The sequence below is a fragment of the Diprion similis genome, chromosome 6, assembly GCF_021155765.1.
Source record: "Diprion similis isolate iyDipSimi1 chromosome 6, iyDipSimi1.1, whole genome shotgun sequence".
Taxonomy (NCBI): domain Eukaryota; kingdom Metazoa; phylum Arthropoda; class Insecta; order Hymenoptera; family Diprionidae; genus Diprion; species Diprion similis.
The window spans coordinates 10,744,091-10,766,070 of NC_060110.1; the positions used below are offsets into that span (position 1 = coordinate 10,744,091).

The following is a 21,980-nucleotide window of genomic DNA, read 5'->3' on the forward strand; positions in this document are numbered from 1 at the left end:
CACCGTGTAGAAACCTTTCTACAATTTTTCGAAAATTCTACAACAGTTCATGTAGAAACCTTTGTGCAATCAATCGCTTTTTTCTAAATATTTTTACACTAAATTTATTTTCTTGTAAATTATATGCATAGATGATCTAGAATTTGGATAATCATCATACTCTTTTGCAAATACAGAAACGAAATCCGTACCTGTTGTACTGAGTCCTGGAGAACTACTAGATTCAGCTGCACTAAATGCTAAAGCAATTGATTTCGTTAGACGCAACAGTGTCACAGACCTAAGCGAGCGTAAAGACCCATTGTGTGGACTTGTAAAAAATGGTGGCTCCAAGAGAAATGCACTTTTGAAGTGGTGCCAGAACAAAACAGTTGGCTACCGCAACATCGATATTACAAACTTTAGCAGCTCATGGAACGATGGACTAGCCCTTTGTGCCGTCCTGCATTCATACCTACCAGACAGAGTTCCTTATGACTCACTTTCTCCAAATGAGAAGAGGCGAAATTTTTCTATTGCTTTTTCTGCAGCTGAAAGCGTTGGAATACCAACAACTCTGGTGAGCTGAACGTCCTTTATATTTCTCCATATCTACGCATGTGGTATAGTAATTACACTTATATCCACAGTATTATATTTTCACTCAACGATCCAGTTTCTCGATATCCGAATTTGTCTTAGTGGTTGATTTTCAGAACCTTTTAATATAGTCCTGAATTTGTCGAACATAGCGCACCCTTTACCGGCTTGTTCGAATACAAGTACTATTTAATTAGTGCACATTAAATTTGTTGATGTGAAGACATTACTTTTTCCACTAGAACATAGGAGACATGTGTCAACTGGAGCGACCGGATTGGCAACAGGTGATGTCGTACGTGACCAGTATCTACAAACATTTTGAAACGTGAAAAGTGCACCAGAAAATTGAAGTAAAAGTAAATACCCAGTTTATCTCAAGCAATGCATATTTAGCTGCATGTGCAGCATATACAACCTTTGTTCAGTCAACACATGCAAAGCAAAGGTTTGGGAAAAAATGATATGACCAATAGCAACACAAGGCAGTGACTACCGGCAGGCTACATGCAAGCATCTAGTCAACCAAACCTGAGAGTGTGAATCATAGAAAAGAGCGTTGTGGAGTTAAATCATCTTCAGATAGTTCCTTTGTTAAGATAGTACGTCAGATAGTTCATTTGATGATATTTATCAAATTATAAACTTGATGAATTTTAACTGAAAATATTCCACATTTATGTCAATGTATGTTTCACATTTTAGCATTGTGATTTTTCTAACGAAGAGCATGTTCCAAAGTACAGAACTCTCGATAGCTTTTTTAAGTCTATCTAATTGAATTTTTTTATTTTGAGTTTCGACTATGCAATCTAGAGGTTGGCATTTAAGGCTGGCGCTCTTTTCTTACGCTCCTAGGTAAAACTACCTGTCGTTCTGGTAAAAATGCCTTTAATTTTTGTAATTATTCATTATGTGTATATAGACATAAACTAGGTTTCACCTGTGTGATACTTTCTCTAAGTATATGGGGTTCAGTTAAATATTCTGTCAACCCTTTAATTTCAAAAGTAAGAGAAATATAATCAAGCACATGTTACGATAGAGCGTCGTCACGTTTTTAATTCCACGATCTTTATACAATATATAGATACATATAATTTATGAGTTATATATGCTTCTTTTTAAATATTTATATTTCAGAATGTAAATTAGTAACATTTGTCATAGTACGATCCCACATCCTTTTTCGATTATGACCAACTGGATTAAAGATTTTACAATCTTGATCATGATAAATGCATTACGAATATATTGGTAGAATAAAAACATTACCTATTCATGAAGGAATTGAACTATCCAACCTGTTTGCAAAATGGACTTAAAATGAGCAGTGATTACCTAGGGTACTCATATTTTCTTCATACAAGTAAATCACTAAAACTGAATTGTCTATAATCTGTCGCCGGAATACTTGCGTTATCCTATCCTATCGAACAGTTCGTGTATTTCTTGGATTTTGATTTGAGCTGATCTGAATGATACTATCGAAATAATGTATTGCACTAGGAGGACGATTATTAAAGAAAAGCAAACATAATTTAAGGGAGCCCTTTCCCACCAAAGGGATTGCTTTTACATGAGACTGAGAACATAACGATATAAATAAACTAAATAACATAATTTTATTATAATAGATCCTCATACTGACAATTACTATGATTGTTACGTGTAAATCATATATATATATATATACACACTACACATACATCCACTCAATGTCGCTTTTTATCCAGTTTTATATAATTATAATAAAATTGAATGCAGATTTTAAGAGCTATCTCAAACATATGAAAATGCCGTAGAAGAAAAGTGAAGTTGAGAAGTATAATTTAAACAAATATCCTCAAGTGCTTGTGTGCAAGTTTGCGTATGTATATCTTGTGTTCCTTGTCATGTTGAGTATTTTTGTATCTTCTATTGTTAATTTAGAACGATAAGTATAATATATCATTAATTATTTTCAGACGATATTTACCACGTAAGCCTCATCTGTCACCTTGTGTAAAGTTCTTTGTACATGAATTAATTATTCTAAGTTAATATATCTAATTTATTGTAATTCACAAAGTTTGACCATGTCAAGTTATGCGTGTCTAAATAGCAAGCTCACTTCTATTTCATAGAACTACAGAAATAACTTGATTAGTAATTTTTAAGTTCTCTGTGATATAGCAACATAGCCCCTAAACAGAGAGAATTATATTGACAATACGATAATAAACATAGATAATAAAATTACTTGACGAGGATCAAAATTGTTTTTATTTATTGATTTTAATTGAAATAGGAAATGTAAACAGGTACATATTTTAAAGATAATTGTCTCTGACTTCCGTACGTGGATGCATTGAATGTGCAGAAATAACTTTCACACGTACTGCAAAATAATTACTTTAAATAAAATATAGTAATCAAAATAATAATGTACCGGCTCGTTAAAAAGATATTTTCAGGTTAAAATGCATGATCTTTTGCAACTTTGTGATTAGCAGGAAAAGAATTAGGTATGTGTCCATATATTCCAATTTTCACGATTTTGAAATAAACTACCTAAAGCCTTATCATTTTTCATTAATCGATAAATTATTAGCAACTACTCAATCAATTTGGTTCACCGAATTATCTTTCACTCTCGTGTATCTTTTCTCGACGACTCTCACCGCTGTCCATAATATAAAACACAAGTGAACGGTAGGGTATAATTTAAGTACAGTAAGTGAAAGAGTACAAATGTTTATTTCTTGTATTTGCTGACAGGAAGACACTGGGCTTTTATTTTAGAAAATGTAGATTTATTGGCCTGAAAAACATTGTTCTCTCATCCGAGTTACAATCGTTTAGTTTCTAATTTCCTATCAAAAATTTATTTGTTCTGTTACGATTTTAATACAGCTATGACGTGTGAAACCATTGTAAAATATTCAGAGGATGGTTGGTAAAAGATACTAGCAGACCGAAAAACAGTGAAGGGAGAAACTATTGCACATTTTATTCGCTGTGCAGGCTGAACAATACATTTTCTATAAATTTTTGTACAACAACTATAAATCTGGCTGTTGAAATTACTCGGTGAATAGAAGCAATCATACTGCATAAATACACCGGTAGAACTTTGTAAATGCTTTAGCTCTGCACTTGATTATCTTGAATTACAAAATGCGAGTAGAAATGCTGTGTGAGTCTGAAAATAATAATACTAACTGTTCCTAAGCATTAGTAGGAATACACATATTTTGATACTTAGGCGAATTTTCTGGCTGTACAAGAGTGTATCATAAATAAAATACTTATTAAGAAATCAAAGTTACCAAATAAGTGCATTAGGTTGGACTGTCTAGTTGATTATTAAGTAATTAAAAGCATAAAAACGAGAAAGTCTCGTATTTTCTTATCTCTATAGTATTTTTAGCATTTTTACTCAGCATCGTAAATCTTAACACACGTGAGAAATGTACAAAAAAAATTCCAAAAACCAATATTGTGAGAAAAAAAATTATAGTATAAATTGAAATTAAATATATGTGTAGGTAATCAGTTGAATGGCAGTACGTAATAATGAGGTAACTCGAATAACATACATTTTCAAGTAACACATTGTGGATTGCAAATTGTACCATTTCCCCCATGCTGACAAAAATCGTTTTTTTTTAAATAAGTATTCCATTTTTTCCCTTATAATGTACATGCTGAATTTTTCTCTAGGAATTGCAATTTGCAACATTCATTTGAAATAACAAAATCAAAAGCAGGGCATATCAACTTGTTTCATTATCGCATAATGCCATTCAATTATACATATGCATGAATTATTAACACTTAGTCAATACCTCTATGTATACTTATTTTAGTCTTAAAATCTCCTACTATTTACAATTTCTATGAATAAGCTTTAATCATGTTTCTGTTGTATCAGCTTTGTCCTGGTCCTTATCACCGCTGTAATATTCATTTGCAGGTTCAACCTGTTTATCCGTGTCTTGCTGATTTTGCCTAGAATCTGGATCAGGTTCGGGTTGTCTCTCTTCCTCTGGAGGGAGAGCGTCACATGGAACATCCTGCATCTGAACACTCGGCGAATGCTGTACCATCTTAAGATTATCATAAACATGTCTTGTTATTGCCTCTAAATACTGTTTGCTATTAGCGTTATCTTGTCTGGTAACAACTTCCGGATGCAGTGTGAAGTCAGGTGCAAAGTATTCCAAATATTCTGTATACGGCAGTTCGTTGCTTATCTGCTCGTCAACTAACAAAGACGTTTCATAAGTCCAACATCGTGCAACGTTTCTCAAAGTATATCCGCCTCCACCGACCGTTAATAGAGGCACGTTCAAATCCCTAACAAACTTGACACATTCTCCGTGGCCCTTGGTGCTCAAACTGAAACATCCAAGCCGGTCATTAGCCAAGGAATCGGCTCCACATTGTAGTACTATCGCAGTCGGTTGAAAGAACTCCATGACGTTGGATATGACCGGTTTAAAGACTTGCACATAACTTGTGTCATCGATACCTTCCTTTAAGGGAACATTTACTGAGTAATACCTGCCACTCTCTGCTCCAATTTCATACATATCTCCCGTACCAGGAAAAAAGTAATTGCCATATTTATGAAATGATACAGTCATCACTCTATCCGTCAGATAAAATGCTTCTTGGACTCCATCTCCATGGTGCACGTCTATGTCAATGTATAAAACCCTCGCGTGATATTTGAGCAGCTCCAAAATTGCTATTACGATGTCATTGATGTAACAGAACCCCGATGCTTCAAATTTCTTAGCATGATGTAGGCCCCCTGACCAATTAATTGCTATGTCGCAACAGTTGTTGTTTAGCTTTATTGCTCCCTCCAGTGACGCACCAGTGTACATGGAACAGAAGTCGAATAATCCTTCGAAGACAGGACAGTCGTCGCCTACGTTGAAATGGCTCAAATATTTTGTGTATCCTTGAAGATTTTGGGGGGTAACTCGTTGCAAGAATTCAACGTATTCATCCGAGTGGAACCTACACATGTCGTGGGTACTGGCACGATATGGTCTATATATTTGCATTTTTTTATGCAGCCCGTAATTCAGCACTAAACTGTGGATAACTGAGAGTCTATGCGGTTTCATCGGGTGTCCAGGTCCGTAGTGAAAGTTACCCACGTCAGGGTTGTAGAAGTATGACACTTTTTTGTTAGAACTCATTTTTTAAGGTTAAGGCTGGCTTTGGAATTTTTCAAAATACACAGCTCTTGTTGTAGTTTACCATTTATGTACTGATATTACACGTTAAAATCATCATCAATGATCAATTGTCTACTTCAAATTGAATATATACCGGTAATATACACAACAACACTTTGTTATTCCAATCGTCATACCACTCAGTACCCAATTGTTGTGTGAAAATACTGTCAGCAATATTGTGTCTCAGTCATGCTGCAGGATTGTTGATTCACTCTGTCCTTGTCTCTCAAGTTGTGGTACTGCGAGAACGCTGGCGGGGAATACCAACCTAATACAAACACGGCTTTTAGCGGTGACATCGGAGGTCACTTATGGTTCAATCCAAGTTCTATCAAGGCCAAGAGCAAAGAGGATTAGTCTTTGGCCAAGAGCACAACAGGCGGAAGTGTATTCAGTCTAGTTATACGCATTCTATGAAACCGGCGGAGCAAACGAACAATTCGACGTTCGCACACATTAATTGTTTGTGCCGTTGATTGTATAACATGAAAACGGATACCCCTTAGTCCTCTCTCTGATTTTCCATCACTATAAGAAGACTATAAGTAAAGCGATGATGCGCGCCATCTAGACCAATTGTGAAAGCCCGTGCTCATATTTTTCATATCCCTGGATGTAGTTGGGGGCCCCTTGACATGAGATAGGTTTTCAACAATAACAGTATGTGTAAAACAATAATTTTTACGCATAGCGTTAACTAAAGATATATAAAAACCATGAAATAAGTTATGGGGCTTTTCATAATCAAAAATGGACGAGATAAATTCGTGGTCAAGCAACGCCTTCTGCGTCCTACCCTCCACGCGCAACACAAGTCGCCAAGCGGTCGGTACGTAGAGGCGACAAGAACTGACGTTACCATCGCTCACCGCGTGTACTGGAGTGTACCCAGATAATGCAGAGTCGAGTATTATTATGCCTATGGACTGACGAACGGGAACAGATTGACATTTTCATTCAACCCCGTATGGACGCCTATACTTTCCAACTGCAAATTTATTTGAGCCAAGTTCAGCAATGTTAATCTAACCCCATCAGATACAGGAAAATAATGTTATGCACATAGATGCTCAATAAACATACACCTGGTTTACTGTCAACAGGGTTAGAAACCTCTTCTTCATGTAAACGATGGGAGAAATAGCCGAGGAAATTGACCAAAGGATGAAGATATACTTTAGTCAAGGCTCCATGGTTTTACAAAAAAATAGATTATTTGGAGCCGAAAACGCAGACTTTTCTACGCAATAATACTACTTGTAAGTATTTTTTGTACATTAGGTAAAAATCGATTGTTGCTAATATTTGAGTTCACGTTGAACGAACCCAGATGAACCTCAGGCAATCATTATCACACATGTCGGGGGACGGGTGCGACGACGACGACGACGCCGGCGGCGAGGGGGGCGGGGGGGGGCAGAGCATTTTTGCTGCTGCTGCATTCAGTTGTTTGCTGTACGTGAAGAAACAGCTTCACGCATATTTTATTTGGTCGGAAGTCGCCAGAAAATTTCAATCGACGCCTGACTCGCGGCAATTTTTATACCACCCAACTGCGTATGTATAGCTCGCATGGTGTTTCCAACCGGTCAAGACTTGTTTCCGAGCGCCGCGCGGCGTCAGTCGCTTCCGAGCAGCCGTACTGGGACCACGTAAGTTGCGTAGGTCGTGAATTCAACTTGCCATGTACAGTCTACGTATTCGGGACATGGCAAAGCACCGGTAGTCTGTAGGTGAAAAAAAAGGCTGTGTAACATTATTCGATCAGTGTATTTCCACGAAACTAACTGTGATCAGTAAATGAACGGGATGCAGCGTACAGATCATTGCAGAACGGAGTTACTGACATGAAAACAGCAGGGGACATCGAAGCTGAGTTTCGTGTTTAAAATTTTTAATCTTGCGTGCAACTTCAGCTTTGAGCGATTTCGATTCTCGACTCTCTGCGTCGGGTGTCGTTTGTTATTGTTTGTGTGGCTGATTTTCGGTAAGTGCGTAGTTGCATTGTTAGCAAGTTAAACTCGGTCCGTTTAGTCAGCCACTGCAACACAAAAAGTGTAAATGGGCTTGGAATCGAGTATAATTACTACGCTGCATATAGTCACAAGAGTTTCGTGACAAGAAAACGATCTGATAATCTTTCGTTATCGTTTTACTTTTAACATTTTGGAAGAACGGACCGTGCGGAAGGTGACCTTCGTGCGAGTTGTGTCTTTGATTTCGGTTCGTGGATCGCGTCTCTCACGTGAACACACGTTTGTGGAATGAGAATTTTATTGCGTAGCTGATTTTGGCGTTGTTTCCTGTGTAAGAAAATACTGTGAGCGATTGCATGTGTGTCCGCGTTTCTTTCTGGGGATCGATCGATAAAGGGATCCTCGTATGGATGACGTAATCCTGTAACAAACTGAAAATTAAACCACCTGTTTAACGCTATACAGTGAATAAACCTGAAAGGTACATATTCAATATGATTTTTAATTATCACGTCCCTTTTGATCGCAAATGATTTTAAGTGCTCATTAATTTTAGGCATTTATCCAATATCTGGGCTAATTTTGTTAGCCCTCTAGTATTAATTCCTGAACTTCATTTATAAATGAATCAGAAAACACTGAAATATCATAGAAGTAACTTATAATGACACAGACAATCTGTAGTGACATTAAATCTGATTCGGGTACATGGTGCAAGTAATAATTTATTATATTCTTATTGTAGTCTGGAAAATGTGTCACCATCGTACGACCTAAGAAGATACGAGAACTACTACATATACACGTAAAGTGTGGAGCAGCCCGGAGGAGGTAAGGAAACTTATTTTAATTATTGTTTGGTAATTCGATGTGCTGCATTTGAAACCTAATTTTTGTAACTGCGTAACATGCGGCAAACAAATATGGAAGTAGAAAACAGTGATGATAGAAAATCCAGTTTGCTAAATTAATTCGAGCTTCCTTTTTTGTTTTTTTCAGAGTTAAGCAGAGACATCTGAGTAACTTCTCCATTACTCAGCAACGTTGGTGAGCTTGCACGTGTTTAGGTTACGGGTATTTCCCTGGGACTCCTTTGTCACGTGGCGTGGCGGTAAAAATTGTTACACAAATCTTCGATTTCTTAGCTGCATGGATAGGCTCATTCGCGACCTCAACGGTGCCTGACTTTCAGTCGATTCATTTTTTTTTCTCTCTCTCATCCGAGTTGACCTATTTTACCAGAGTTACTCAAAGTTAGAAATTTTGCACGTTGCTGAGAGTGGAATGAGCATCGCGACAGGTTACCATCACTTACTCAACATTCGCGATAACAGATTGTTTTTAGCTACAGATATTATATAATTACAATGATGTCGTTTAAATGATGGATAAACCTGAGGTTTAAATATTTTCCATCGATTGTTTAATTGATATCGTTTCAAAGTCTGGTAGAATGCAACATAATCAATTTGCCTGATATATCTTGAATCATTTTCAATTTTTGAATGCCCAGCAACTGTCGATCAACCACAGGCTTAGCTCGCTTAAAAAAATGCAGGATGTTTTTAATCCATTTTACAAAAGGTTGATGTACCGATAGTCCGCCAGCAATCCCTAAAACAATACTCTCGCTGACTATGGTACAAAAACGTTTTGCTCCCCACAGGTAATCAATGAAAAAGTAAGTCACAGTGACCACGGCGCAAATGAGAAAGAATGATGTGTGTTGGAAAAAATGAAGAATTGTTTAGAGCGAATATAGGTAATCGGGTAGGTAGGTGGCAGTTTGGGATCCGTCGCGAGGTTTGATGTGCGTGTGAATCTCTTCAACATCTCCGTTGGGTGGTTTCGTTGGGAATCAGGCGAGGGTAGGCAGGTCGTGATGCACCGCGATGTTATTAACTTTTGTAATCCACAGCGTCAAATGATCACAGTGATTGTCATGCAGAAACACGTGAAAGACTCGTAAATATAAGAGTCTCCGAACTATTTATCAGTAACCTTTCAAATTTTAACGAGGTTCAACTTCCTATTTCTGTCACCTTGCTATATCATTTTCCAGTCGTTGTTGAATTCAATTATTTAGTCATTGTCTATCATTATTTCATTCAATTGATCTCTGTGATCGTCTGAATGGGCAAAACGCATCTCTGGACCATCTATCGCGTTCCGTGGTACGCTAGATGGGGAGAGATGCTGAGCTCGAAGACTTCGCGTCGAAGAGGACCGCCGACCGTCACGCCACACAATAATGCATGCCCTCCAACCTCCCTCCCGGACTTGACTCGCATCTCGGAAGACCAATTCGCATCGCAATGTGTCGGATTCAAAATGACGCAGATGCGGATTGATTTTCTGCAGAATTTTGCGACAAGTCCTAGACAAATAAGATTTTTTGATGGATTGATCGGCCGCGCCTTTTTGCGCGAAATTGTCGCCACCCTGATAATACGAATCGATCGATCACCCCCGTTTGCTTGACGATTTCGTAAACGGTATATGAAAAAGTTAATCACGCCTGATGTGTTGAGCCTTCAGATTTTCAATTGATCTTGTTACTAACAACTGAGTTTTCAAGTTCAATTGACCGTGCCTTTTGCGCGTTGACTTGATACCCTTTGGTTATGAGAGAAAGCGCGGCAATTCGCGGGCACAAAAATCGCGGAGTGTATAGTGATGGTGAAGAATCTTGTTGTAAGTATATTTATAGAACAAATCTGAGGTGTATGAAAGTATTTTTTCAGTAATTGTATTTTGTTTTCATTTCAGGGCAACGGATTAATTTTTTTTCCAAGTATACCAAGAAATATTTAGTCTCCACTCGAACGACATTGTTTTTGTCGGTGCACGCACCAAATCGTTTGCCCGTTTCAGCTACTGAAACCTTTTGTCTGTTTCAGTTTACCAAACTTTTTTACTGTTTCGGTTAATCGTACCTTTCATCTGTTTCAGCTAGTACATTTTTTCTCTGTTTCAGCTAACCAAACTTTATGTATTCCTCAATGAAACTTTTTTCACCGCGAAGCGATGTGTGCTACGATTTTCGGCATGGTCAATAAAGCCTTGATAAATTCGGCTAATATCGAATTGAGATGTGTAAAATTGCTGATTGGAGAACTATCTCACCTCGTGGTTTGGCAGGATATCTCATTTGCGGTGAAATATATTTTCCCGATCAGCAATTTTCTATAACACATTCCTATTCGACATCGTTTGTATATATGTTTACCGCGCATCTTCGATTTCCGTACGTGGCGCTAAAGTCTGCCGCGTACATGGAGTTATCTGAAAGTTGCTCAAAATTCTATTTCGAGTGGGGCAGCCGTTTGTTTCTCGTTTATAAGTATTGAATAACGCCATTCTGACATTTGATAGTTAATTGTTGAATCGCGAAAATTAAAACAAAAGTAATAATATAAGGGGCAGAAATCATGCGAATCCCCTAGCCAAATTTATTTTATCAACAAAAACTGAAATATTGATTTACAAACGACCAGAAATGACTTGCAAACACCTACAAACGACGTACGAACGCTGAAAACATGAATCAACTTATTCGGTTGCTAAGTATATGAAGCTATAATACGTTGACCGAGGATATGTATCAGTCAACGCGCATAGTGTTGAAAAAATAGTAATCGGGCTGTAAAATTGAATTTCACGCACACTGGTGACGCCTAACTTGACGAATCCAGTTTCCGAGCGTGAGTTCTCTCTGTCGAGTTGCCGCAGATACTCTATGACTGAAGTAACACAGATTCATATACGAGATACCTTTCTATACATGGATGTTCGTTTCGTAAAACATAACCGTGTTCTGCGAACAACTTCACATATGTAATTTTATTCGAAGTGAATATCTGGAAAATACATTCAATAATACGACATTGGCAAAAGTGTTTCCGATTTGTTAACGACTGTTACAATGAGTTCTGGATTCATATCGGAAGCTGAAATAACCGAACTACGGAAAGCACGACAAGAGGAATGGGATCGTGTAAGATCAGCGGATCAACCGTTAGGTTAGTTAAATGATCATTGATTGTACTAAGTATTAATTTTTTAATTCATTGAAAGTCTTTCAGACAACGCTTCCATTTCTGCTTTTATTAAAGAACTGTTGTAGAAATAGATCGTCGGAAAATCTATACATGTAAAGAAGAATTCGATTGTTTCTACGGAGTCTCTAGATAGTGGCTTGTCATTACATTGTTCTTCATACTATGTTGTGAAAATGACAGTAGCCTACCATTTAACCTGAAATAATTCAGAACCTGATCCTTCACATTATTGCTGTCCTTAAACACTTGCAGAAGATTTAGTAACACAAGTTCATTCTACGTATTACAGTTCAAATCTGCAAATTTTTATAATTACGGTCTTTTAAATGCCTTACCTATTGTTGAACAGAGGCACCAGAAGAGCCTTACGATCCAAGATCATTGTACGAACGATTACAGGAGCAAAAAGGTAAACGTGATATGGAATATGAAGAAGCGCACAAGCTCAGTAAGTTATGATTTCTTATTACATGTTTTTTGAGACATAAAATTTGAGATTAATGTAGTTTAGGGATAGAAAGAAGATCCCCGAATTTTAGGATCCAATAATGCTAATTATGTGTTACTGTTACACAGAAAACATGATAAAAGGCCTTGATGATGATGAAGTAGAATTTCTTGACTTAGTTGACCGTACCAAACTTGAAGAAGAACGTAAAAAAAATTTAGAAGAAGAAAAAGAAATGAGGGATTTCAAAGCAGCTGTTGCTTCGTTGCAAGAAAAATCTCTAGACGAAAGGCTCAAACAAGAACTGAAGAAACCACAAACAACTACTAAAAATATGTCTAGTGGAAGGTGAAGTACTTGCATTATTATTCTACTCTCTCACATGGCTTCACTCTTGATTCTAGGTTAAATAAAAATGTCTACATTTACCATTTTTTAATTTAAGAATTATGCTAATCAAGAATAACATTTCAGTGGAAGGAATTCCCAGCTAAGGTTGTTGACTGGAGCTGTTGTCAAAAGAACTGAAAAACAACCAAGTGGTATGTTGTTTACTTAATATTGTTTTCTTTCGCATGAATATCTTTCAACTGTATATTTTTGAGCTTGCCTGTGGTAAGTACTTTGAACTGCAAGATGGGTCACGTTGAAAAAGGGAGGTTTGGAAAAAAATAATTCTTATAGACTGAGAAAAATAAATTTGGTACGTATCCCTTTTCCCTATAGACACTAAATCGTGCAATAAGAATATTCTGAATCAGTCAAACAACAGGAGAATGTTGAAAATCGTTTTCCTGCAAATGTTGATATTGTGATTTTATAAGCAGAATATCAAGTGAACGAACGGGAATCTTGTATTTTTTGTGGCATCAGAAAACCAGCAGTGATTAACATACTGTAATAAATATTGATGGTTGGGATTATGCTGTAGTGATAATGCTTTCTTCTTCATGACTTCTAAGTGCTGTACTAGACAAATTTACAGTGTTTTGCTATCGACTGTAACAGTAACTTCAGTTTTCTCCAATTTTCTCTCATACAATTCTTGTCGTACATAAATCATCTCATACAATAAAATTCAGTGGCTCAACAAGCTAGAAAAAAAATATCGGATACCATCAATCTGAGATCAGCCCTTATGCCATGCTCTTTTTTCTGAAAATTACCATAACTTTCCTCTAACTTATTATCGAAGAACACCATGCAATGTAACTTCATTATTTGTTTTGTTACTGTAGGGATTGACGATACGACAAAAGGAAGTAAAAGAAAACTATCTGAAATGGAAGAAAACTGTGATGTTACAGTGCCAAAATTGAAAGAAATGCATACTGTACAGACTGCAGAAAGTTCAAATGAGAAAGTCAATGAAACTGAATTTGCGACAAAGACTCTTACAGATGTTAAAGTACATGAAAGAGCGTCTAAGATGGCTGGAGGAATGAAGTGCATTGGAATTCTGCCAGGTCTTGGTTCCTACCAACATTCTAGCGACAGCGAGGCCAGTTCGGATACAGATGAAGAAATTGAACACACTAAGTACGATCTTTTAGGACGAAAAATAGAACCCGTTAAAACTGAAGAAAAAAGTTAAAGACTTGATGATATCTAACTTATAAAAATCACATCCGTTCCCTGATAAAGATGCACAGAATGTGATCAGCACTGAGGGTAGGCACAGATTCCTCCCTGATTATTGAGTGCTCTGGCATTCTGTGTGCAGTTATTTTCACTCTGTTGTTCTAAAAAAATTCTACGTGTAGAGCCAGTTCAAAACATTTTCGTTACTCGTTGTCATGCTTTGTTAATCAAAAACACTGCATTGACAATGATTTAAAAAACCAGAACACAAGCATTTTAATATGTTTTCGGAAAATGTTAAGAATCGTGGAAGGTTCGCTATTCTCTATGCACGTGCACCATAGCAATGAGACGTTTTCTGCATGTTTCCAATTGTTAAAACTTTCAATAGAACAATCATGCGTAACATGCAGATCCATGGCAAATTAAATTTAACATGGACAGAGTTTAATTTCCAATGATTACTTATGAGGTTATTAAAAATTAATTCCACCGTTAAAACCGTATTTATATGTTTAAAATCGTTAGCCATATCATTTTTTACGATTTCATCCGTGCGACAGTTGAGAAATTGAACTGATTGAAGTGAGCTAAAATTCTATGAAAGATTCATTAATAGAAGAATTAATCACAAAACTTGAAACCATTGATAAGTACAATATATGATATTGAGGATCAATCAATTTCAAGAAACATGTGCATATTTTACGGCTTTCTTCATTTTGCATTAAAACTTGTCAATTCATTAATTTATTATTTATAGGTACGAAACATAGTTCATTCCGCACAGGATGCATATTTTGTTTTAGAATTATCAATGAATACAAAAGGAATTGGATTAACAATAAATATTATCAATACAATTTGTGATACACATTTGATTCGGAAAAATTTTTTGTTATAAGTTATGTACTTGGCACATTACACTGAAGTATATAACAAGAAACGAAATAGCGTTCTTTTCGATCGGAGTGTAAACTAGAAATAATTAACTAGAAGTATCTCTAATGTATCATAATTTTATTTCTCAATTCATAATTGAAGTATTTTTTCAGTTGATAAAATATCTCGATGGCAGAAGACACCAAAAAATATACATTATATTATAAACATATTGAATAGTTTTCTTTAAAGTTTCTAACGTACTTTTATTGTACGACACAAAATACTTGAGAACATGTTTGAATTTTATTACAAGATACCCGTTTTTAACAAGTTTTTTTTTACGATTCGTAATAAACTTCAAATCCGCATAGTAGCATAGGTGAAAAAAATAAACAATAAATAAAGGAAATTTTCTCCCAAGTACTGAACTTTCCCTACCTGGGTTTCAATCTTTACTGTAATTTGAAAACGTCTACGTAAGAATACTCAAAGGTCTCGATACTTTTATTAGTCTGTATTGATCACGTTTTCATTAAAGACATTTCATTGCGAAGTTTTTACCACTAGTTTTCACCTAGGTGATTTCAAATTACCCGCCCATGAAATATCGCGATAATCGAATCGCGTGAAGAGCTGAAACGAAAATTCTCGGACAATGACGAACTTCCGAAGGCACACCCGGTGGCCGGCGCGAATCAAAAAACAGCATAACCTCAATGACATCAATCCTAGTTGGACATTCGTATGTAAATAATATACAAATATAAGTGTATAAACATCACGAGATAAGTTACTTCCACTAACTCATTAGTATGTCGTCTTCGGTAGAGATTGAATCGTTGAAGGATGAAAACGGAAAAAATAAATATACGGTATTATGCACATTTTGCTCGTCGAAAATGTTGAATCCTGGAAGCTCAACCTACGTGAATATAGAGGTAAGATAATCAGCCATAGCACGTGGAATACGCAAGTAATTGTACGTCACTTTTACATTCGTCGGTGGAGATTAAATCCCGAATACTGTTCTTATCGTCTGCTAATCAACTCACAGTTGCATGTATGCGTGTGCATGCATGCAAAAGAATTTATGCGTGATGCGGATTAGGCATTAGGCTCATAATTAATAATAAATACATGCATGAATTAATCACCTAATGCTGTCAAAGTAGATATCAAAAACATACAAGGAGTCGCAAGTTAGTCAGCGAGTGAAAGTGATTTCTACCCATGAAATTTACAAGGATAAATGTTTCTCAACTCGTCAACTTCTGACGTTTGGCTATTGCTCATCGAATAGAGTTGTGCACATTTTTTTATTGGGCCTTCGGTGGCTCCTGGGATAAATTAATAGAAAATATATTCTTTCCTTTATAAAAACACCTTGACGCGATCCCACTGGCCTGATCTAACGGAAAGAACCAATGATGTTGATTATTTCCTCTCATGTCTCTCCCCTCTCTTAAACGCCTACCTAACTCTGACTTTGAATAATGATAAACCTACATACCGTTTGATACTTAAGGATGCATTGGCTATACATTCTCAACCAGAAGTGAGTCTCGTTGACAATATTGAAAAATTAAAATCGAAAATTAATATTGGAAAAAAGTCAACCACCATAAAGACGATAAAAAAATTAAATTTGAATAGTAATAATGCTCAGAAGGTATCAATAAATTGTTTGAACAAAACATTGTTTAACACACTTTTAAGGTATGTTTCTTTTCGTCATGTGAAATGATTTGATTTTTATGGATACCCATGAATTTTTAAAGAATTTTCTCATTATTTTCAAATTTTCGTTTTCGAAAATGAAAAATTTTTAAATATGGAGGAAAAATCTTGAATTTTCGTTACGTTTGCGTAAAATCGTTATACATTACAATTAAAAAGTTTCTGGGTAACGAATTATTAGTTTCGTAAATACAGGCTTTACAAATTTTCAAAAAAATCATTCCCTAAAAATTTGTTATACAGTGTTTTGTTTAAACAATTTATTGATAAGTTTTGGGCATTCTTATTATTAAAATTTTATTTTCTCATCGCCTTTATTGTTGTTAATTTTTTCCGATTTTTATCTTATCATAAAGTATTCAATATTGTCAACGAGACTTACTTTCGCTTGAGAACGTATAGCCAGTACATCCTTAATTAATTACAGAAGAACTATGTTGTAAATATTACTAAAATTATTTGAAAGGGACACATTACCTCGAAAACCTATGAAAGACAATTCGAAAAAAGAGAAAAAAATGTATGTTTTGTGACAGGTAGCGGTCAAATTGCATCGTATGCAACGAAAGGGCGAAGGAGAAGCTGAAGAAGAAGAAGAAATATCGGACTATTGGATGGTGGACGACATGTTCACGTTTGAAAACATCGGCTTTTCAAACACCGTTGAAAACCTGAAATACCTAATTTGCGCGGACTGCGAAATCGGTCCCGTTGGCTGGCACAACCTTACCGATCAAAAATCGTACATTGCTTTATCCAGAGTAAAACATGACTGATTTATTTATCACTTATTGATACACCCCGTTAATCAATCCGCGAATCACATCGCGTGTTCGTCTAATTGAAATTTGATATTTCAGTCGGTCGTCTTCGTCATCTATATATGTATATACATATATAAACTCTAAATACATATATAGAGTCGTGAATCCAAATATGATATTGGTTTTAGTATACAAAAACCTGATGTAATTAATTTATTATCATGTAATTAACTACAATGATTTAATAGATTAAAGGAGGCGCAGCTTCAACCGTGCGTATAAATAAAAAATGTTAAACCTATTTATACGAGAACCCAATCGCGCGACGTATGAATCGTAAATACCGTATAACTCGTATTATTTCACACATACGTAATTTATATCAAACAATTATCATGTTAGATTCGTGCAGAAATATTTTTTACGCCATCTTTCTATAGAATGTGGTTATGAATTAAACAAATCATTTTAGTCGAGGGGATCAGTGAGGTTGGTTCACATCATATCACCAAGTACCCACATTATGTATGTATATGTTATGTATATATCATTTGGCAACAATCGTGTGAAAATCTTCTTTACACGTAATCACAAAGATCACGCGAGTCGAGTAACTTTGTTGAAAGCTTATGAATTACTTATCACCAGAGGTAACAACATATTGGATTACTCAACGATACAGTTTATACTAGAAATACTCGCGTTATTTCTTAATAAATTATGTAACTTTCGTTTTCAGTCGAAACTTTACTTTGTAAGTACTCGCTTAAATTCCAATCGTATAATTACTCATAAACGTATGATGCCTAAAGACTCTCCAATAAAAAAAATTACATCGATTGAATGCCGTACTTTATTCATCTAACTGGAGCTTGTTTGGCGTAACTTGTTGAATCAGTTGCAGTAATTATATTACAAGGTAAAAGAAATACCACAGGCTTTGAAATAATCAAAGAAGACTCATGTTCAATTTACACTTCTGCATATACAAAAAAAAGTTTCCGGATTTTGCCTACTAAATATCGGGTCAGTAGAACTATAAATGATATTATTCTAAGAATACGTTTTGTGCATTTGAATAACTTTAATGTTCAGTAAATGCAAATGATTTCTGTGACAACAAATTCCATTACCTGCTGTAACCATCGAATTTCGGACTCACCAAAGTATGAATTAGATGAAGCTTCATTTGTTTTGATATAACAATTTCGTATTTTCAAAATAAAACGTCAAAGTGCATTTAATCAAATTTTTAGTAATTACAATTACACATTTTTTTGCTACAAAATTCGCATTGTCGCAAGTAACTCGCACCGTGTAATCTTGAATAAATTTATCGCCAGCATAATCATTCAAAGGGTTGATTCAATCCTATATTAAGTTGTCCCAAGTATTTTGTCCGATAGAAGCATCTCGTTGGATCGAGTAAGTATTGTGTTCGCCGCATTTGACTGGATCAAACGAATATCACTTGACTCAAACAATCCTTTCCCTCCGTGGGTGGTAAAGATTTCAGATTGGTAGATCGCACTGAGTCTGGACAGTAAACATGCAGTAGATCTCGGGTCTGATCAAGTTGGCCATCCCTGCTGTAAAATAATGGCCAGCTAAAATGTGATCAGAAGTCACATTTTTTTTATGTAAGGTGACATCTGCAGTTCTTCCTCGTTTTTGTCACTCTGAGCCATACCTACGTAGTAAAAATTATCAGTTTTCAGAGTATTCTTTCACTGCAATAACAAATAGTACCTATTAGGGTTTAATTTATAAGGTTTTTACATGATGTCACAGGTAGAAGCGTGTTAAATATGTACAACTTTTACTATCCTGATCAAAAAACGACCTACGTATCTTAACGTACTTCGTAGACTTTCGACATTACTGAACTTCCGGTGGATCATCACTCGGTAAATTACAGCGGGATAAGAACAACCAAACCAAGACTGAGTCGAAGTGAGAAAGCGCTGTGTCTTTAGCGAAGAAAAGATGAAAGTAACAAATACTTATTCATCTATGGGGTATTCCAAATATTTTCTGAAGGTTGTGAAGTCTTATCTCTTTCGCCTTTCGAACGATTAAGTACAAATTTTTTCTACTTTTTTTAGTTCCTAGACTGTATGTTTTCTTTAAAATCTTTAACATTCGAAATATGAATCGTGACGATTATCCGTGCTTTTCAAATTCATAATAAAAATTTTTCAATGTTCTTGAGAATGATGAATATTTCAGTCCCTCAGTATATTGAATTGCATATTATTGACATTGACATTCATATATTACTCTTAATGGACAACAAAAAGATTATTTCAGTTATTATTCCAACGTTGCATTGTGATCGTCATTATTTGAAAGTACCATACATTCCCACGCGTGCGCCTTTTAATTTCGTTTTATTAATGTTCATACGACCATTGTACCTTCTTCAACTTGCAAATAAATTCAGTGAAAATACCGCAGCGACGACGGTAGTGCGGTGACATAATGTTTTTGTATAATAAGCCTGCCTTCCAGGTACATTTGTCGCACACGCCCTCGTGATTTCAACTTCTGAATTTCTGCAAAGATCCGTGAGATCTTGAAACAACCGCATTCGGTGATTTCATATTTTGATATTTTCAGTATCATATTTTCATAATCCAGAAATTTGGGATTTTCTTGCAGTGGACGAAAGAATTTACAATTACTTAGACGATATTTAATTAACAGCAAGCGAAATTCGTAGGAAATTCGAAATTAGTGAGACATCAATATCGTTCGACAATTGAGCAGGAATATTCGATCGACACAGAACGAGGAGTCGCTTGGTCAAACTAATTTTGAATACCGGTGAGGAAAGAAGCGCCTCAATTTGCAATCTTGACAAGCGCCAGTCTAAGCACCGATATGATTTAGGATAGTTTGCGAAATCTTAATGTTACAACTTTATTAAAGTTTTGAAGGAAATATTTGTCCGACAATGTGCGAAATGTCCCAAAATTCCAACATGTAAACATACATTCTTTTTTAACCCTAAAACGGTAACGTGGGGGTGAAAAAACACCCCACGCGAATTTAAATTTCCAGTCGCAAGAGAACAACTTCCGTTTTCAACTGGAGACATATCAATTTTCTACCACTTTTTAGAAACTTACGAAAAAAGTTTTTCGGCCCACGTGATTCTTTGTTAAGAAACGAAGAAAACGAGACCCTGTAGGACTGTTAAAGAAATGATGTACCCGAGAGACGAAATTTACAGAATTGGGGCATTTGTTGACAAAAAAAATAAAATGATAATGATGGTAAAAACAAATAATCTTATCGTTCTGAGGTTAAGAAATGAGACAATCTGAAAGACTATATTTTAAACTGCCTATATTACAAGGTCCTTCCATCTCATGTCTTGCGAATCGTACCAGCATCTTATTTCATTTGATTTCTAGTCCAGGTTAGAGATTTGGGGCAAGACCAGATGTAGCTAGTGTAAATTGTATGGATACCATGAAGTAAAAAAATGATTATCATAGAGGAGAGTAATGCTTTCACCATCCCACTGACTGACGGTAACTTGCTATGTCAAGTTTAGTAACCGGAATGCATTGTCTGCCGAGCAGTGTGTATAACTGTGCATGCAATTCGTAATAGGAGAAGGTTGATTGTGAGTCAACGAGGTGAAAATAATAGAGCTGATCCATGCACAATCGCAGTCATGATTGAGTCACGGCTCACGTTCGGGTTCAAAATATACGCATATAATAATAAATACTTGCACGGCAGCCATTAATCTTGTGGGTAAAATTCAACACGAGAATTTCGATTGCTTTCTTCTCGTATATCCGATTCAATTGTTGATCACTTTTGAGTCCCTATGTGTACATTGCACAGTAATGTTCATTAATGCTTTGGACTTCCGCTCAACTTGTTTTCGGTTCGAAAACAAAACCCGAGCTCGATTCTATACGAATCATGTGACAATTACTGGCGATGCAGCCGACGTGAGAGATTGAAAGTTATTGTAACAAAATTTGTATAGAATCGAAGTCGCATTTTGTTTCGGACCGAAAATAAGTCAGCCGGAAGTCCAAGGCATTATTGGACATTACTGTATAGTACTAATAATATATAACGGCAAAGTAATTCCCGCGACGGATTTTATGGTCAGTCAAAAAAGCGAGATCGCTTGTTGTTTCTGTTTGAATTTTTGACATTCGCGTGAGAACTCGCGGTGTAGTTTTATTCCATTTAAGGAAGCTTAACATTTCCGGAACAGCATACAAAAATCTCGTACGGCACAACGAATGCTATAATATTTCCCAGCCTTCTTACTTTCTGTATTACACATGTTGTCGCGGTGAATTCGAATTACTCGGTTACACAATTTCAATTTACTATACATCTTTTCGACCCTTCCATACTATTCAAGTACGTAATATTTACATTTTGCTACAGTCGAAATCGAGATATAAAACTTACTGGTCGTCCTAGCAGGTTTGAGTGAGTTTGGATGAGTTATAATGATTTCTTTTCAACCCAATGCAGATAGTAAGCAAGGCGGTCATTAAGGGTTCTATAAAAGCGTGCATGTACAGGAAACGGTAGTGAGTATTAGGAAATGCTCCATTGAAAAGAGAGCTCGAAGATTGTGAAAAAAGAACAACTGTACTTCGATCTTTTCAGTCCCAAGATTTGATCTGTAATTAATTTAGGTATTTAGGTACCCAGATTATTAGATC

At 35.9% G+C, this 21,980-nt stretch overlaps 4 protein-coding genes across 10 annotated transcripts in view; 3 read left to right on the forward strand and 1 right to left on the reverse strand.

Annotated features, from left to right (window-relative positions):
- The window catches only part of LOC124406722, a 94,407-nt gene extending 92,152 nt beyond the window's left edge, over window positions 1-2,255 (forward strand). For all 6 annotated transcript variants that reach the window (XM_046882270.1, XM_046882267.1, XM_046882269.1 and 3 more), the window contains 2 exons: window positions 177-559; window positions 822-2,255. In XM_046882270.1, the coding sequence (XP_046738226.1) occupies window positions 177-559; window positions 822-911 (473 nt within the window). In that variant the 3' untranslated portion in view covers window positions 912-2,255. The remainder of the gene's footprint in view (window positions 1-176; window positions 560-821) is intronic.
- Window positions 2,256-4,240: 1,985 nt separating this feature from the next.
- Window positions 4,241-6,335, reverse strand: LOC124406727 (histone deacetylase 3). The gene has a single exon (XM_046882284.1). It carries the CDS (start codon window positions 5,775-5,777, stop codon window positions 4,476-4,478), a length of 1,302 nt encoding a protein of 433 aa, XP_046738240.1. The 5' UTR covers window positions 5,778-6,335; the 3' UTR covers window positions 4,241-4,475.
- A 5,257-nt stretch (window positions 6,336-11,592) lies between these two features.
- On the forward strand, window positions 11,593-15,094 carry LOC124407135 (PSME3-interacting protein). Of its 2 annotated transcripts, XM_046882985.1 has the most exons (6): window positions 11,593-11,817; window positions 12,206-12,304; window positions 12,433-12,652; window positions 12,779-12,846; window positions 13,543-13,843; window positions 14,941-15,094. In XM_046882985.1, the coding sequence occupies exons 1-6, from the start codon at window positions 11,721-11,723 to the stop codon at window positions 14,942-14,944; spliced, it is 789 nt and encodes a 262-aa protein (XP_046738941.1). In that variant the 5' UTR covers window positions 11,593-11,720; the 3' UTR covers window positions 14,945-15,094. The 2 variants fall into 2 exon arrangements, with proteins under 2 accessions (XP_046738941.1, XP_046738940.1); XM_046882984.1 differs by lacking the exon at window positions 14,941-15,094 and having other exon boundaries at window positions 13,543-14,021.
- A 339-nt stretch (window positions 15,095-15,433) lies between these two features.
- Window positions 15,434-17,553, forward strand: LOC124407199 (guanine nucleotide exchange factor MSS4 homolog). The gene is made up of 2 exons (XM_046883079.1): window positions 15,434-15,708; window positions 17,044-17,553. The coding sequence occupies exons 1-2, from the start codon at window positions 15,583-15,585 to the stop codon at window positions 17,281-17,283; spliced, it is 366 nt and encodes a 121-aa protein (XP_046739035.1). The 5' UTR covers window positions 15,434-15,582; the 3' UTR covers window positions 17,284-17,553.
- The last annotated feature ends 4,427 nt before the right edge of the window (window positions 17,554-21,980 follow it).

Coding starts and splice junctions, on each gene's coding strand:
- LOC124406727 (XM_046882284.1), bottom strand. CDS start 5,777: ATGAGTTCTAACAAAAAAGTGTCATACTTCTACAACCCTGACGTGGGT.
- LOC124407135 (XM_046882984.1), top strand. CDS start 11,721: ATGAGTTCTGGATTCATATCGGAAGCTGAAATAACCGAACTACGGAAA. Junction 12,305..12,432: donor TGAAGAAGCGCACAAGCTCA/GTAAGTTATGAT, acceptor ACTGTTACACAG/AAAACATGATAAAAGGCCTT. Junction 12,847..13,542: donor AACTGAAAAACAACCAAGTG/GTATGTTGTTTA, acceptor TTGTTACTGTAG/GGATTGACGATACGACAAAA.
- LOC124407199 (XM_046883079.1), top strand. CDS start 15,583: ATGTCGTCTTCGGTAGAGATTGAATCGTTGAAGGATGAAAACGGAAAA. Junction 15,709..17,043: donor CAACCTACGTGAATATAGAG/GTAAGATAATCA, acceptor GTTTTGTGACAG/GTAGCGGTCAAATTGCATCG.